Source organism: Musa acuminata, chromosome BXJ2-1, assembly GCF_036884655.1.
Source record: "Musa acuminata AAA Group cultivar baxijiao chromosome BXJ2-1, Cavendish_Baxijiao_AAA, whole genome shotgun sequence".
Lineage (NCBI taxonomy): Eukaryota > Viridiplantae > Streptophyta > Magnoliopsida > Zingiberales > Musaceae > Musa > Musa acuminata.
The window spans coordinates 7,188,692-7,206,921 of record NC_088338.1 but is presented as its reverse complement, the minus strand read 5'-3'; the positions used below and the strand labels follow the sequence as shown (position 1 = coordinate 7,206,921).

The window sequence follows — 18,230 nt, the reverse complement described above, 5'->3', positions numbered from 1 at the left end:
ACGAAATGTATTAAATTTCTCTATAATCATGCTAAAATCCCACAAATATAAAAACCATGGTTTCATAATTTACATTCTAAAATTATATACAAATTGCACTCACAAATGACTTTTGCTATGCACTGTTTAGAAATTCAACCTAAAAATAAACCAAAATATGAGAACAAGTATAATCATGTTCATTTATTAGTATAATTCTAAAAAATATATCTAATAATCATAAAGTTTTATCATGAATGAACAACATTTACATGGTGAATCATGGATTTTTTTTTCTTTCATTTTTTGGTAATTTTAAGAATTTCTTTTAATCTAATTTCGCGTATCTACGGATTGAATATATGAACAAATCTAATCATATTTGTTTATCAAATAACTCCATAATTGCATTATAAACTTTCGCGGCATAGTTTCTTAATAATGAATTCATAGTTTCTTAAATTTATTTTTGGTGACTTAGGGACTTCTTGTACAATTAGATTCGTTCATCCATTTTGACTCTAAAATACTTATCCATTGCATCTCAAAGTCTCATCACATACGAACAACTACTTCTCAATAGCTTTTATAGTTTTAGCGATTTTAGTTATATTTTTAGGTTAATTATATGAACGAATGTAAGTATATGCATTTATTGCAACTTACAAATAATAATCCATTATACCTAAACTTTCATTAAATATGAAAATCAACATCTCAATGGAAAAAAATTCATTGGGTTTTCAATTTTTTTTTGATAATTTCATAATTTTTAATTTTAATTTAATATATTTTCATGTTAAATTTATGAATGAGTGTAACTTTGGAATATTTAAATTTAATTATTTATATATTTTAAATAAAATTAGAAGCTCTTACATGTTTTTCGATTGTTACCTTAGCATAACTACGTCATCTATTATTATTAATGTAATCTTAAATTAATTATCAATTAAACTCAAAACTTTCATCCATGTTAAGCAACACATCAATTTCCTTTTTTTTGTGATTTAAAGATATTTTTAAGTGTTAATATCAGATTTGCATATTTGATATAATATTCGGGGATCTCTGCCTCTTTAACTTCAATACTATTGTGTTGTTCTCATTCATAACTTCAATATATATATATATATATATATATATATATTCGTTCACATATATATAAAATATAAAATATAAATATAAATATAAATATAAATATAAATAAAAATAAAAATATAAATATAAATAAATAAAAAGTATACATATATAATTTTATTTATTTATTTATATATTATATTATATATATATATGTGAACGAATATACATACATATAAATATAAATATAAAATAGTGGGATATTAGGGGCTGACCGTGGAGCGGGCGGACCAATTTAAATCCGGATTTCGAATCCACAGCACCAAACCCGTCGTTTTAAAGAAGGGAACGCCCAAAGGGAATCCCCTGCTACGATCGAAAGAGGACCTCACTCTCATCAGTCGCTCTCCTGCGGCCTCTCCCCCCAACCCACCCTCCTTCGGGGCCGTTCGATCCATCTTTGGCTTCTCGCTTCCTCCCTCCCTCCCTCCTCCCTTTCTTCCGCTCCTTCACTGCTACCGCCTCCAGGAAAGGGACCGAGGCGAAGGCGATGGAAACCCTAATGGTGGATCGCGTCCAGAGCAGCCTCCGCCTCTTGATGTACAGCAATGCCATCTTCCTCTGCGAGCGCCTCTGCGCCGAGTTCCCTTCCGAGGTTCGTCCTTCTCCGTCCCGCTCCGCAGCCGCCTTCCTTTCGGATCTTGGGACGCCGGATCATCCCTTGCGAGGCCTTCTTTTCCCCTTTCCACTGCGATGGATCTCCTCCTTTTGCTAGATCGTCTGCTAGAACTAGTTGTTCCTGGGGCTGCTCTCTCCTTTTTCTCGATCGAACAATTACAGCGAGGGGAACCCTTGTTTCCTCAGCTGGAAATGTCCTGTATCCTTTCTTACTTATCAGGGGTTTTATGTGGGTTTGGATCCGTAGCTCCTTGATCGGTACTGTTTTGGTTCGTTGAGCATCGTTTGGTGGCGATCGTGGTCCTGGTGGTTGGTTAGTGTGATAAGTGACGGATTATAGGGTTTGTTTCTGGTTTTTGGATCTGCACTTCTTTAATTGGTTTTCTTTTGATCTGCTTGCACGTCCTTTGCTGATGATCCCTGTTGTGGTCACGTGGTTTGAGGAGAGCGAGTTTGTTCTAGCTCTTGCTGACAGTTAGGGTTTTCGGCTTGGATACTTGATTGCATGATTCCGAGTCCCCATTTGCATGCTTACCACTGATTATTTTGTTGTAATTGTTCAATACAGCTCAATTTGCAACTTCTGGCTACTTGTTACTTGCTAAACAACCAAGCATATTGTGCCTACCAAATATTGAAAGGTAATGCAGTCAATTAGATAATTCTTTACTTGAATAGTCTGTGTATGGGAAGCTTATGGAAATGGTGATCATGTATGCAATATGTTGGCCTTACAGCTGTTATGATGATTTGTTAGACCTGTAATACTATGGGAATTTACAGAACAGGAAGGACACCATTACTGCTGCCAGCATATTCTTGATGCAGTTATTACAAAAACATATTTTTTTTCACTTTCTTTTTATAAAGTATCGGTTTATCTGCTGCTGCTTACTATTGCCGATTGGTTAATTGCATTCTCCATGTGGTTTTCATTTATATGCAGGGACAAAAATGCCGCAGTCCCGCTATTTGTTTGCTGTATCATGCTTTCGTATGAATCTTCTCCATGAAGCTGAGGCAGCGCTATGCCCAGTCAATGAACCCAATGCAGAGGCATGTAACCTTTCTACTATGTACTTCGAAGCATGTTATTGATGATAATGTAACTATACTAATCATTTTTTTCTTTTAGTAAGTACCGATGAAGATAGAAGACACAGCAATAGTTTCATTTCTCCAACACTTCTTTTCCTACCTTGATAAAGCGAGTCTTCATGTTAAACAAACATGTCCACTTGTAAACGTGTAAATGATTTGACTAAACAAATGAATTAGTGCTGTTATTTCATAAAAGGCGCTGAAACCGCAAACAAGATTTCATCCATTTTGGATCAAGAGATATTATGGTTTTTTTATCCATCTGGACACTGAGTTGGATGTATAGTTGCTTGGCTGACATGATTGTCAGTGTTCATGATATCTACCGTGTAGTCACTCATGTACTGAGTCTGGTTGATGGAAAACCATATGAACTAGAGCATAGGTAGTCTGTCAGGAGAGCAACATCAGTTTGCTGTTATAACATGGTACTCAGTTGACATTAATTCCAGATTTGGATCCATGGATAACAAGCTTTTTAATGCTTAAGTTACAGAGTTGATGATGTCTGACATGCTCTCTTCTCTTCCTTTCTGTGAAGAGATCAAACTGTTAAGGCTCTTGCAGAAGAACTTATCAGACTCAGTACTTCGGTTCTTCTTTTGATTGTCATTCATTTAAACTTATACTGCCTGATCATATTCATGTATGAAGCATAAAAAAAAATATAAATGTTTTCACTTATTTGATTGACTACTGGTTTTGTAAGCTGAAACTCCTGAACACTATATTTCTTCTCGTGTACATACCTCTATGCAAATTTGCTCTGCGTTGGAAGAAATTAAGTTATCTTTTCGCTTATTCTCTACAGGTCCCAAATGGAGCAGCTGGTCATTACCTTCTTGGGCTCATCTATAGGTTGCTAAATTCTTTATACTCTCAGTGTTAACTTGCGACTGTTGGTATTTTACTAGGTCAACTTGTTTCTGCTTATATTTAGGGACACAATAATTGGTAATTTCTTGTTATGGTGGACATCTTTAAGAAGTTTTAGCTGAAACAATGAGAATTTTATCTGGATGCTTTATCATTTAATGATGGAACAATTGTTCTATTGCTCAATTTCATCTAAATGTATATATTTTTTCAATTAGTAAATTGGATTTCTGTTGTTCTACCAAAGCATATATCGAGTTTTTTCAAGTGGTTGCCTTTTTTTAATATCTTTGTTAAGTTTAATTACCTTTTATGCTTAAGTTGATCTCAATACTTTTTATCTCTGTAGATTCACAGGCAGGAGAGCATACGCCATCGATCATTTTACGCAAGCTTTGGCTATAGATCCTCTTCTGTGGGCTGCATATGAGGAACTGTGTGCTCTGGGTTAGTGCACTTGTCATGCAAACAATTTTTTGCTGTCTGAATCTGCAATGATTTCTGAATGTGGATCAGTTGTAAACTTTTGGTTATCCTTTCATAATATCTGGAGAAAAATGAAGATCCGGACTTGGATTTCGTTGCATAGAGTTCATGATGCCGCCGATAAACTTCAATGCATCCAAATATTGAATAGGCAACATCATTGATCCCTGCTTAATGGCATTAACCTATTTTACATGTATGGATTGGCTTTGAGGGTTTTAATGTTGGTGGTAGCAATGTGGTACTTTGGCGGGCATAATTAATGAATTCATATATTTTGTTTCTCAAATAATCATTAATTAGCCTTAGATATTGCAATATTAATTTTGAGAACTTTTTTTTCATTTGTTTTTAGGTGCTGTGGAAGAATCAAATGAATACTTCAATGATGTATCTGCCCAGCGCATACAACAACATTTATCTGACTCAAGTTCACATAACTCGAGCACTGGCAGCGAGTACTGTAGCCTGCCTCCTAGTGCAGCAGTGAATTCAGTGGATTCAATTCCTAGACAATCAAAGCAATTTCTTGCTAACAGTACAAGAGAGATATCCACTCTTCAGCAGGGTGTAGTATTTGCAAAAGTGCAGACCACCAATAGTGGGACTTCAAATTTGTCACAGTTTAATACTCCTTCTCCAGCAGCAACACAGGTGGATACTCTCATTGAATAAACGCTTTCTACTGGGTTAACTGAATGAAACAATCCAGATGATTTTTTATACATTGAATTTGATAAAGCAGATTTGGCTTAAAAATACTTGATTCATGAGGATGCTCTATTTTAATGTGCCAGTGCAGCACTTCAGCAAGATTACTAAGCTACTAAGGATTCTGACTTTTAGGAAAATTACACCAGTGTCCATATTCAACAGAGGATGTATTATTATGTAATCGAGTTCATTGCTGGTGGGCCCTTTTACATTCCGACATAATACCATTTTTGTGGTTGACTGAGAAATCTAAGCCACTGGTAGAACAAGATTGGAGTACTGTCATAATAACGGTGAAACAACAGATGATTGCCTTATGGTTAAACTTTCAAAATAGAAGATTTTGGAGCTATGAAAGGAGCTTTACAATAAGGATTTTGTTAATGGTTTAGAGGGAAGACCATAAGCAAGGGTAAGTAGGTAACACAAATGACAGTTTGGTTCAAAGGTGATTAGTAAATCTGATATTTTATAAACTGTCAGAAGTTTTGGGATTACTGAGAGTCTGAGACTACAGGGTACTTGTTGTGTAGTAATGCCTGGTACTTGAACTCTTGAAGGTTTTCATTTTTAATTGAATGATTAGAGTTGGAATACTATCTTCACAAAAAAAGAAAAAAAAATTAAAAGGGAGTCCCTGATGTAGTGTTTTTTTTTTTAATTTCCTGCTATTGATATTTTCTTGGAGGAAACTGATCAAGAGGCTTGATCTATTTGACTCTAGTTTTTTTTCTTATCATAGTTGATTTAAGCTTATGTGGTTGTGTGGAAGTTAAACTGAACTTGTTACTTGTTCAACAGCTCTCTGGAGTAGCTCCTCCACCTCTATGTAGAAATGCACAAGTCTTCTTGAATGCAGCCAGCAGTGATGGCTCTATGAAATCGAATTTAAATCTAGCAGTTCAAGCACCAAGGAGGAAGTTCATGGATGAAGGAAAACTACGAAAGGTTACTGCTGCTTTCTGCTTTGCCTTGATGGCTCACTGAGTTCTCTCTCTATTCTGCTTGAAGTGCATGAATAAGGATATCATTCACTCATTACTCTGTCTTGCACAGTTGATGATCATTCCAATCAATCTTTTGTGGAGCACATGATTCTTCTTTTTTTCTGAAATCTTGATTGTTGTCTGGTGGTGTTCAATTCTGTGAACTAGTCAAAAAGGTCTGCAGAAGATATACGAATAAAGTTGTCATAGACATATGAAACTGTTCTTTTGTGCATATCGGCTAGCCATTTATTTGGCACTTATATGAATTATCTGTGACTTGCTTGTGTTATTGGAGGTAAAAAATTTGCTCAACTAAGATTTTCTTTCTTCAGATTATTCTGCTTGGTCCATGAGTTTTATTTTCTTAGCCTTTTCATTTGGGATCATGTTGTTTCTCTATCTAGCTTTTGACCTGTAGACTTTTGTAGCACCACCCATCACATGTTCATTTACACCATCTCCCTCTGTCCTTTGAAATTTATTATGTGGCTTTCTATAGTTTGTGCATTTCCATTTTTCATTGTTGGAAGCAAACTAATGGTTTAATTTGGTGCAATCTAGTAATTTGTTTTTACTCATGATGCCAGCTAGATTACCTTTGTTTTCATATTTCTTCTGTGTTTTCAGTCGGAATTCATGGTTGGAATGTATGCTGATTAGCACACCATGTTAAATTTCCTCCTTTTGCTGATCATTATTCATTTTTTAATATGACCATCTTACTTATTATGCTGGTCCTTCTGTTACATCAAAAACTTATCAATTATCTACTTAACTGAGAAACACCTTTCAGGTTTCAGGGAGATTGTTCTCTGATTCAGGGCCTCGCCGAAGTACAAGACTCTCAGCAGAGGCATCAATTATTGCAAATTCAAATGCGCCACAAGTAGGAGGAAATGGAAGTAATCATTCTGCTAAATTCCTTGGAGGACTTTCTTCATCTTCCTCTGCAAAAGCAAATTTAGCTTCCTCACGTTCATTGACATTTAAGAAGGGTCAATCATGGATTGCAGAAAGTTTTGAAGAAGGTGCTGTCCAAACCCAACTCAGATGCCAAACCTTTTTTAGTGCCTTGTTGTTTAGCTGTCACATAGAACTTTTTTAAGATATTATGTATTGTCTCTGCTATGATTTTGTTGTTGATGATGGTAGACTAAATTGTTTAATTCAGAAGAATTTGTGGAACATCTAAATCCTTGACCACATCAACAAGGGGTCCTGACTATTTACTGTCATCTACATGGATCTTCTTTTACTAGTAATTTTCATTGGCATCAACGTTGCCTTTAAAAGGTGGCCCATTGTACGACGCTGTTGCTGATCTGGGGCCTTGGAAATGAGGGTGATATCACCTGTTAAGCTAAAACTGTCAATTTTCTTTTTATTTTTCTTAGCTTTTCCTCCCCTCTGTTTGCACCATTATCTGATTGTACCCATCTCATCTAATCAATGCATCTATAAATATGCTTTGGACATAGCCATCTCCACACTCAGTGAATTTTGTATATGTTGTATATTAAGTGTAAAACTTTTGGATCTACAAGGAATGTCTGCTTTGCTACCGTCTTGTAAAATTTTTATTTTAATCTAAGGGAACATTTCAGGGACACCATAACGGCCTATTTTTTCAACCTATTTTCATCTTCTCGTTCTTCTATAGCTTCCTTTTCTTCTCTTGCCTTACTTTTTCATACAATTTTATGATAAGTAAAGTTATGATTATTTTATATCCGAATCTAACTCATCTGTAGGACAATAATCAATTATTCATTACTATACAATTTTACTTTATGTGCTGTACTTTCAAGATATATGATCCCCTTATCTATACCTGAACTTCATGGGGAGTTACTGTAGTAGAATTTAGACATCTTTATCTCCTCAGATGTTACTTTTTTGGTTTTCCATAATGGTAAATAATATATAGTAATTTGTACATGCTTATGAAAATGTTTCAGACTTGTCTCATATTTCTTGAGTAAGAAGCTTCAAGTATACTCTTTCCTTGCCAGAAATCATAGTTTATGATGCTTCCTGTTCTAAATGTAAACATTTATGTAGAACCAAAATTGCCAATTGAGATCACACTTTAAGTTTTATTTTTCACTTCAAATGAAACTTGATTTCCTCATTTTTTATGTTTTGTCCATACAAATGGAATAGTGTCATTTAACTTGCCTAGTTTTTCTCTTGCCTTCAAATGCCTTGGAATATAAGTTTTCTTGTAATCTTAACTTTAATGGCATGAATAGAAGTTTTCTTTTGATCTTTAAATGTTCTTGAACCATGCTTGTTTTATGCTATCATTCCCCTCTGCATCTTCTTCTGAAGTTGAGGCTGATCTTGAAATATTATATTACTATAACAACTTTTTTTAGGGAGAAGGCCTGAGATTTTTGATGACTCCCGGACAGAGAATATGGCAACAACTTCCTCTTCAATATCAATGTCAGCTGATGGTAGGTGCCTTGAGCAAGGTAAGGCAACTGGAGATTTAGCACACGACTCGAGATTGATGAGTGGTACTCAGGAGTTATTGGGCCTCTTGAGGATTTTTGGAGAAGGCTACAGGCTTTCCTGTTTATATAGATGCCAGGTATGCCAGAGTATGTTGCAGAAAAACGAATCCTTTATCGAATTACCAAGTAATTCTTTTGATTTGAGCAGGAGGCGTTGGAAGTTTACCTTAAACTTTCGCAAAAGCAATTCAATACTGGATGGGTGCTATCCCAGGTGCTTTTCTTTGATATAATGTCTTGCTCGGTTCTTTGTTCAATCCTTGTAGTTGCATTATGAAGTTGATATCACATTCTTGTGGAAGGTCTAATTGCATATCATTTGTGATTTTAAAATCTTCATGAACGTACTTGTGTTGACACCTGGATCCATAAAAATGGAATCAGATATCTTCTGATTCAGGACTAAAGGGAATTGGCATGTGTTCGCCATAGTTGACAAAGAAGTTAATAGATCTGGCCTTACGGTGCTTAATTTTTCTATTCTACCTTAGTTATGAAGTTTCTATACCATCTTACAAGCATGGGAAAACAATTGAACTTATGAATGGCAAAGTTGTTGTGATCTACAACTAGTCTTAGTTCATTGTGCAGGAATCTAATGTTAAATTTTATTAAAATTATCTGCACCTCTGCATTATAAGCTAATCCATTTCTTCTTATATGATCACTTACACATTTGAGGATGCAGGTTGGGAGAGCTCATTTTGAGCTGGTGGATTATTTTGAGGCAGATCACTTTTTTGAATTGGCACGCCGGGTATCACCGTGTACTTTAGAGGGAATGGATACTTATTCCACTGTCCTTTATGTAAGTCAGGTTTAGTAATGGAAAGCTTTTATAACTATTGAATACTTTTTATGTTTTATCTTCTCTGTTGAAATTTTGAATGGCTACATTTGGGGCATCTAGTTGTTCAGCCATTTTGCTTCGTTGATTTCTTATTCTGTCGCTTTCCGACAATGACTTCATACATCTTCAGAATCATGATTGAAAGATATGTACGTTGTGGGGATCTAACTGAAATATTCTGGGACTGTTTCATGAAATTCATGGAGGCATCTGGGAGTTCGAAAATGTCTGCTCATTACATGAGATTTGTAATTGATAGTTGATCAGCGTAAGTTTTGATTATTTTAACCTTGCTCTTGTACACTATATGTCAAGAGTTTTGTCTTAATCAATCTTGTTCTGATTTGGATCATGTACAGCAACGAAGATAAACTTGGCTCTTGATACAAAAAGAATTGATGATAGTGGATCAAGATAAACAGATTGGGTCATTACCAACCCTTAGTTCTTATTGGCTTTCTTGATTTTTCAACCGGCAGTAGCATTTTTGGTATTTGAAAGTGTAAGAATTTGGATTACCAATTTTTAGCAAGTTAATGGACCACATTTAAAGAAAAATCTAGAGTTCCAAACCTCCAATTTCAAAATGTCAAACTTTTTAAGGTACATATTGGATTTGATAGTAAACAACTTTAACTAATTTAATTAAGTGTCAGTTATGAAATTTTTTGTGTTGCCAATTCTTTGACCGAGTGGAGGATTTGATGAAATACACTCGATTCACAAATAGACTATTTTGACAGTATACAAAACGAGCAATGCTGTTCAAACACATACTTATCTTGAGCAGAGAATTCTTCGTTGGTGTTATTTGATCATTGAGATCGATCCATGCGTTCCCATGCTTTGCAAATCTGATACCATCAGGTTTTCAGCAGTTTGGGATTTTGGTGGATTATGTATAGTCAACAGAAAGTATAGGGTATCTACGGTTTTGGAGCTTTAAGGCAGTGGAAAATAAAAGGTAGGATAATTAGGGGAGAGATAAGAGGAGGATATAAACTAGATATACTTCTTAAACTCACTTCAATTCCCCTCATAATTCACCTTGGGAGAACACATGGTGTGCTGTGCAGCAAAGAACATACGGTGTGCTGTTCAATGAGAACCTTTCCACTTTATAACAATGTTGAGCACTTTTGACAGTGCTGATAAAACCAATGTTGCCAGTGTCATTTGCTTGTGCTATTGTATATGAGAAAAAAATAGATTGTGTCGTTGTACTTATTTAGTTCTTTAGTGCATTTGCGGATGCTTGTATATGATGGTCGTTTTATTCATTTTATGCACAGATATCCTTGGTTCCAACTTCCAATTTTTATGATTGGGGTGTATAAAGAGTTGCCCACTTATTCCCAATGGGTTTCTGCTTTGATTGCTTCATTTGTCCTCTGAAATAGTTAGGATTTGTATAAGTGAATCTGCCTTGTTCTCTATATAGTTTAATGAGGTGGAAACATATTCCTTTCAATGCACATGCTAGAAAAATAGTACATATGCATAGAAGACAAGGTGTTCTAAGATAATTTGACTGTTATAAATATTCCTTTTTGTAGCATTTGAAGGAAGAAATGAAATTGAGTTACCTTGCTCAAGAGCTTATATCAGTTGATCGATTATCTCCTCAAGCATGGTATGCATTTAATGCTCCAAATTGTGTAGTTGTATTGAGTAATGCATTTTAGATGAATTCTTATTCTAGTTTGATGTTCTGTTGAACATGTTGGAATGACTTCCATTTCTAAAGAATACGTTTAGATGGGTTTTTTTCCTATCCTTTGCCTAAGAAATAGTATCTGGTTTGGATAGTATTAGGAACCGCTTCTGCTGTCTTGAGGCAATTTCATCTGTGAGCCTGTCTTTTGTAAACTGTTTGGAAAATCTAATGTTCTGTCTCTATAGCCAGAAACTGGTACACTAACAAAAGTTTAAGTGAATTGTTCTGCACGGACAAGATACTGTAAAAGATTTCTTCAAGCATTAATTCTAGAACATAATTCATTATGTCACATGACTATTATGGTAATGAATCTATTTACCTCAGCTTCGTACTGTTTGATTATCCATTGTTTTTTCATCTAAATGATTAAATCTTGTTTGGAAAAATATGTCATAAGTATTTTCTCGAAAAATAAAGACAATTGATCCAAATAATCGATAGAGTTAAGTGTCAAAGAATGTTTTAGAAGATTCACTTCTCTAAAGGATTTTTATTATCAAGCAAGATTTTTGTAAGATCTGGGTGGAATCATTCAAAGAATATCTGATAGGCAAAATATTCTTGCCAGAGATTTTAGCAAAAACAAATAGAGGGAACATTAATGACTCATGGAAAACATGAAGTTTTAGACATGAAAATTCATAAAAAGACATGAAAATGGATGAAAAAGAGATGAATTTGGTATCTATTGGTTCTTTTTGTTGTATAATTATCATTATTTATTGTAAAAAATGAACATCATGTCACATGTATGGGGAAGATTGTGACATTAGGAGCAAGGAACACATTCTCATACTGGACACTCATACCAGTCCCATACCGAACCTGTGCGTACTGCCAATGCCAATGTATCAACACATGGTACACCGATATATACCAAAGAGGAAGAAGGAAAAGAGGAAGGAAGAAGAGGAGGTAAAAGAGGAGAGTGTGGAGGAAGATGGAGTACAAAGAGTAAGGAAGAATAAGGCGGTAGAGGAACAAGAGGAGGCAGTCGAGGAAGAGGAGGAAGCCTACCAAATGTTTGTGGCACACAGTGGATGGTGGGAGGTAGGTGGCAGCAGGTGGCGTCAGTAGCACACCTATAAAGAAGAGGGCTCGTTGGCGATGGGGAGGTAGGTGGCGGTGGCAAATGTATAATGGTTCATGACCCCTAATTGTATCAGTTTTAAAGTGTTTTTTTTTTAAATTAGGTCTAACTGGACTGCTCGAAATGGCGGTGGTCCATGTGTCTATTTGAGCAAGGACTGGTAAATTCCAATTGATGGTAAATTCCAATTGGTGTGAATTGAACTAGACAAAATTGAATTCCTTGGTTGGAAGGATACTGATTTCCATGCAAAAATTGTACAATTATATGATGATGAAGTTTTACTACGTAACATAATTTGATGGCACTGGATATATTTACGAGACGGCAGAAGAGAAAAGTACAAAAAAGGATAGTGTTAGAGTGAACCGGTTGAATTTAAAAGATGGATAAAATCACATGAAAGTTGAAGGGTTTGAAAATTGAAGGAAAAATGGCCTGATTGCCACTTGGACATTGATAACCAATTACATTAAAAAAGGTGCAAAGAGATTCTTCAAGAGAATTCTTTAAATTCTGTGAGATGGGACCAAAGGGGAAGGTCACAGAGCTTAAGGATTTGTAAGAGGGATGTGAATATAAAAAATACAATGACTATAATAGAGTCTGAAGAAACCTTTACTTGGCTAAATTCTTGGGATGTTTGTTGTATCTCCTTTTGTGATCCGGGGATGAGTGTTGGTTAAAGCACATATAACTTGCCGAAGTGGCTATTGTAACATAAAATTTTGTGAAAATCTTGTTGTTATATGTTTCTAGCAATAGATGAATTTACAAGGTGTTCTATAAAATCTTATGGTGCATGTGATACAGTAGATCACTTAATTTGTTAGAGAAGAAGATTTAGATTAAATAAGAAAAACTGGTTATAAGAGAAACAGCTTTTGTAAATAAAGTTGCCCAATAGAATAAGAGATAATTACAGTACCTAAACCTTTAGAGAGATTACATTGAGAGAATAACATGTGGGTGATCTCCAATAGAAACTACTAAACACAATCCAGATCATTGGTGCTCTGGAGGGAGAGGAAGCCCAGAGAATATTTGGTGAAAAATAACTAGAAGTCATGTGCTTATCCTTTAAATAGCAGAAAATGGCCTATGTAGCAATCACAGCTTCATTATTGACATGACAATTCGACATTTAAGTAACATTGTTTCTTAAAATTTTCAGCTAAGTTCCAGATGGATAAAAGGTGTTATGGAATTGTTTTGTAGGTGTGCACTGGGCAACTGTTATAGCTTGCAGAAAGATCATGAAACTGCTTTGAAAAATTTCCAGCGTGCAGTTCATCTAGACCCAAGATTTGCATATGCTCACACACTTTGTGGCCATGAGTATGCTCCTTGTTTCCCCATGTTTTCCTGTTTATTATACATGACATTCGGCTTTGCTGAAGTTGCCAATTGCCACTATTTTTGTTTTTGCATGCTTTGGAATTCTTATTGATTCCATTTTTTGTTATTAACAGGTATGTCACCTTGGAGGATTTTGAGAATGGAATAAAATGCTACCAAAGTGCACTTCAAGCAGATGACAGGCATTACAATTCCTGGTATGGACTTGGTGTGGTATACCTCCGCCAGGAGAAGTTTGAGTTTGCCGAACATCATCTCCGAAGAGCATATAATATAAACCCTCGCTCTTCTGTTCTTATGTGCTACCTTGGCATGGCACTGCACTCACTAAAGGTTTTAATTCTGTTGCTACATTGAGCATTCAAATTTCTGTTACAAATGTCCTTCAATATTATCTTCGTTGTTGATTATCTTCTGTCATTAGATCTGATTTCTCAAGCTTGAGATGTTCTATGAACCACAGTCCAACTTATAAGAAATCTATTATTCCTGCCAGCATATCATTTTTCTCTAATTTTATTCTGCTTTTTGTTTCGAGTGATACCCAGAGAAATCAGGAAGCACTGGAGATCATGGAACAGGCTATATCTGCTGATAAGCAGAATCCACTCCCTGTGTACCAGAAAGCTAACATACTAGTCAGTCTCGAAAGGTACGATGAAGCTTTGAAGGAGTTGGATCAACTATCTGAGAGTGCACCTCATGAAAGCAGTATTTATGCATTGATGGGCAAGATCTATAAGCGACTTGAGATGCATGAGAAGGCAATGTTCTACTTTGGTCTTGCCTTGGATTTGAAGCCTCCTGCAGCCGACGTTGCCACCATCAAGGTACTTATTCCAATCTTTATTTTTTGTCATTATTAATTGTCAGATTTGGGTAAAACAGAGTCTGTAGTTCTAGGATCCTGTAGTGTATCTGACCCCAGCTCTTCAGTAGCTATGGCCATGCATTTTAATTTTGATATCAGCCGATACATGTGTCTCTCATGTAAAAAGATACAGATATAGGTTTTCAGGTGCATCATAATTTTACGTTGGTCATTTAAGTCATAACACAGGTTCATATTAGTTCTTGCCAGTTCAAATACCTTGGATCGGTGTCTCCTGTTACTCTTGGTAAGCTGGCAATGCGATGAGTCCCATGGCTGTGAGTATCTGCCGACCAATGTTTTCCGACTGCCATGTCTAACATCCATTTGTACTTGACAGGCGGCAATGGAGAAGCTATACCTACCAGACGAAATGGATGATAACCTTTAGGTTAACTTGCAAATGTAAAGTAACATGTTGTAGTAGCTTGGCCCTGCTTGTGCTCTCGAGTTAGCCAGCCAGAAACTTATCGACCACCTTGAAGTTTCAGGCGCACGCGATCTTTCGTGATTGTAACACTAATCTTCAGTTTTGTAGCTTTAGATATCTTGAGAAGATCAAGAGATTTAGAGTAACTGAGAGTGTTTGCAATGTAAAGAGGCAATGCCATGATAATGCAGCCTGGAGTCGTTGTAGGATTATTCGATGATAGAAGAAAGAAATGTCATCTTTAGGGCATTAGGAGCCGTCGAACCATATGCTTGTTCCATACCTGACTGTTTGACTCTGGCATTCACTCCATGAAATTTTATTCCCTCCTCCTGAGGCATGATTACTTGTGATACTCAACTTGTCTTTCGCTGCCATCCTTTTCTGCTTCACCTGTTGATGAGCATTCGCCGTCACATCATGGTAACATTACCACCCCGAGATCTCTTTATCACGACAAGTAGCATTTGCGGCGGAGGAAGATGGGGTGACACCGGAAGCGAGAACAGGCAATGGTAATGGTGGCGAGAGAGAAGGAAGCAGAGGCCAAAGGGAAGCTAAAGTTAGTGGCACTGGGAAAGGCTGTAGCGGTCATCGCAAGCACGGTAGTATTTCTTCTCCGCCATGAACCGGCGCCCCTCAATTCCACCATTGACTCCTGCCAGCGAAGGCAAAGTTTGGGTTCGCAAAATGCATGCAGAGTGGTTTGTTTTCTGGCGTCGTATTCTTCGCCCTCGTTGATTGTTGTAACAATTTGTCGACGTCAATGTCTGTGAAACCACGTCAGGTTAGAACGTTAATGTGTGTGATGATCGTCGATGCTTCGGAAGCATCCTTATTATGATTCGTACGCACGCACTCACAGTCTATCCATCCCTTTTTAGTTTGCAGCATGCCAAACGAAGAAGGAAAAGGACGCCGTCCCTAAGCCTACTGCGGCGTTTCAGGGTCTTCCACCTCGAATGCACCAGCGACTAGTGTCCGGTCACCGCAGTTTAGCATAAGACAACTGATATTTGACGATTTTCCATCGTTTTTTATTTTTTTGGAGTTCTTCGTCCATCCAACGGCAAGCGGTAAGCAAGCCAAGGTGTATCCGGATCTTTTGATGCAGTACAGCAGCCACCGGAGGTAAGAATAAGAACACGGTCGTCGTACGATTTTCGACTTATTTAAATACATTCGACGCTTTTTTTTCTCTCACAGGACGCGCGGTATGCTCACCCAACTATTTAAGGAGTGCACGCGATCACCGTTATGATGAGTTCGATTCCTGCGGTGGTAGCGGTCATCGAAAACGCGGTAGCCAGCCAGCATTCCCTCTTCGGCATCAACCAACGCCCCTTCCCACATTTTTCACCATTAACTCGTGCAGACAGAGCTTTGTCGGAGTCACAAAATGCGTGCTGCAGTCATATCTGTGTCTAATCTTCAACCTAAAAGTCCGGTTCTTGACCTACTAAATCTACTTTGAAGGAACGAGATTCCCGGCAGCGTTGCCGCAATTGTGAAACCGTGTCGAGTTGGAATCGTAATGTGTATGATGATCATCGATTTATAAAAATATTATATATATATATACACACACTTCGCGGTGTGCTTACCGCTTGCCGTTGGGGGGACGAAGCGTCCCAAAAAAATTAAAAACGATTAAAAATCGTCGTATTTCAAGTTTCTTACGCTCACGGCGGTGACCGGACTCTACTGACACTGTACGCGTAACCGCCTTCAGGTTCTCCGCCTCCAAGAGGCTGTGGTCGACGCTCCGGTAACGGTGACACTGTCAAATTAGAGTCCGCTCACCGCCATTGAGCGTAAGAAAGCTGAAATTTGACGATTTTTAATGGTTTTTAATTTTTTTGCGACACTTCGTACCGCCAACGGCAAGCGGTACGCACACCGGGCACAATTTTGAGACTGGTCACGCGCGTGACTTTATCACCGGAAATAATAAGTTGCGGTACGCTCACCAGACAGTCACGCGAGTCTCTCTGGCATTCGGGTGCACTCACCTCCGGTAAGAATAATAAGATGCCCGTTGGACGATCTTCCATCGATTTATATGTTTTGGACGCATTTTCATCTCCGGCGGCGCGCGGTATTCTTACCCAATGAAAGGAAAATCTGCGTAGTTCTGTCGGTCCAAATGAATGCATCTGCCCAACTCCCACTGTAACATAAACAAGTGAATGCATCGACGATCCCCTCATCTGTGCCGATGCCGAGAAGCTGCGCCGTCGTCATCTATGGCAGGAACTGCTTCCCTTCAAATGTCTGCCCGAATTGCCAGTTCCAGGGGGCGACGTTGTAGGAGGTGGTCGCCCTCCCGCGGCCGCTGGTCACCTCGAACGACAGCGGCTGGCCGCGCAGGTCGGCGTCGCACTGCCAGTTCTGCCCCCAGTTTCTTCCCATCGGTATCCACCCCGTCCTCGACCCTTTCACCTTCACCGCTGCGACCTCGCCGTCGGAGCCCACGTTCGTGATGAGCACCTGGTAGAAGTAGGACTTCCCTGTCATGGTGAACCTCATCCCTCCCTTTCTGTGGCACTCCACCCTGCACAAAGGTCACGGAATCGACCGGGCATCTTGTCTGTCATCATCGACTACAGTCCATGACAGTGAAATGAAGATGAATCGGAGCAATGGCGACAGAAGCAATTAGGAGAGCGGTGTTAGTACCTTCGGTATTGAACGGGAATGACGTCGGCCGTGGTCTTTGCGATGTGCAGGAAGGCGGACTCCGACATCTCGAAGTGCTCTCTCGGGTAATTGCACCACCCGCCGTAGTCGCCGGGGAGGCCGTAGTTGGGGGCGCAGAAGTCGGTGGCGGTGACCACCAAGGAGGGGCTCCCGTTGAGGCACCAAAGGATGTGGTCGACGCACCGCAGCTCGAAGCAACCGCCGCAGGCGCTGCCTCTCTCGAACAGCGCGCTGCTCACCCCGACGCTGTTAAACCCGTAGCCCGACTCGCTGAGCTCTCCGAAGCCACAAGCACCCGCTTGCCCCGCACCGGTGGCGGTGGCTGTTCCTCTGGTGTAGGTGGCTGTAGCGGACCGCCACTCCTGGTCGCCGTTTCTAGTGCCGCTGATGCCTGCTGCAGCCACCACCGTCGAATAGCGGAAGAAGAAGAAGAAGAAGAGGAGGAGACTGGGGAAGCGAACGGAATCCATCGTCTGCTTTGGGATGGGAGCAGGATGCGCTTTAGGGGGGAGTGTATAAGGCGAGCAAAGACTGCAAACGGGCGATGAGGGCAAGAAAGGGGGGACAAGGAGGAGTTGCTTTATCTGCTTCTTTTGGGATTGTAATGATCCCTTCGGAGGTGGGGACTGGAACGCAGGAGAGTACCCCCGTTACTTGGTTTATGTTGTGGAGGCAGACATCGTTCATCGATTCAAGCATCACGCGCTCCATCCCATGAATTTATTATACGTCTCATCAGCAGCACTGCGTTGTTCTTTGAAGAGATTTGTTTGGGCTCGTCTTTTGAG

The 18,230-nt window shown here is 38.6% G+C and overlaps 2 protein-coding genes across 3 annotated transcripts; one reads left to right on the top strand and one right to left on the bottom strand.

The window, feature by feature from the left end:
* Nucleotides 1–1,447: 1,447 nt before the first annotated feature.
* LOC135598696 (cell division cycle protein 27 homolog B-like) lies at nt 1,448–15,097 on the top strand. Of its 2 annotated transcripts, XM_065092904.1 has the most exons (16): nt 1,448–1,714; nt 2,306–2,378; nt 2,684–2,793; nt 3,650–3,696; nt 4,064–4,161; nt 4,556–4,854; nt 5,716–5,862; nt 6,697–6,931; nt 8,282–8,499; nt 8,571–8,636; nt 9,111–9,230; nt 10,829–10,905; nt 13,301–13,420; nt 13,555–13,774; nt 13,990–14,271; nt 14,653–15,097. In XM_065092904.1, the coding sequence occupies exons 1-16, from the start codon at nt 1,610–1,612 to the stop codon at nt 14,701–14,703; spliced, it is 2,268 nt and encodes a 755-aa protein (XP_064948976.1). In that variant the 5' UTR covers nt 1,448–1,609; the 3' UTR covers nt 14,704–15,097. The 2 variants fall into 2 exon arrangements, with proteins under 2 accessions (XP_064948976.1, XP_064948977.1); XM_065092905.1 differs by lacking the exon at nt 14,653–15,097 and having other exon boundaries at nt 1,458–1,714; nt 13,980–14,109.
* A 1,757-nt stretch (nt 15,098–16,854) lies between these two features.
* LOC135598695 (expansin-A16-like) lies at nt 16,855–18,163 on the bottom strand. Its single transcript, XM_065092903.1, has 2 exons — nt 17,422–18,163; nt 16,855–17,296 (listed from the first exon to the last, which is right to left on the bottom strand). Exons 1-2 carry the CDS (start codon nt 17,910–17,912, stop codon nt 16,987–16,989), a joined length of 801 nt encoding a protein of 266 aa, XP_064948975.1. The 5' UTR covers nt 17,913–18,163; the 3' UTR covers nt 16,855–16,986.
* Between the last annotated feature and the right edge of the window lie 67 nt (nt 18,164–18,230).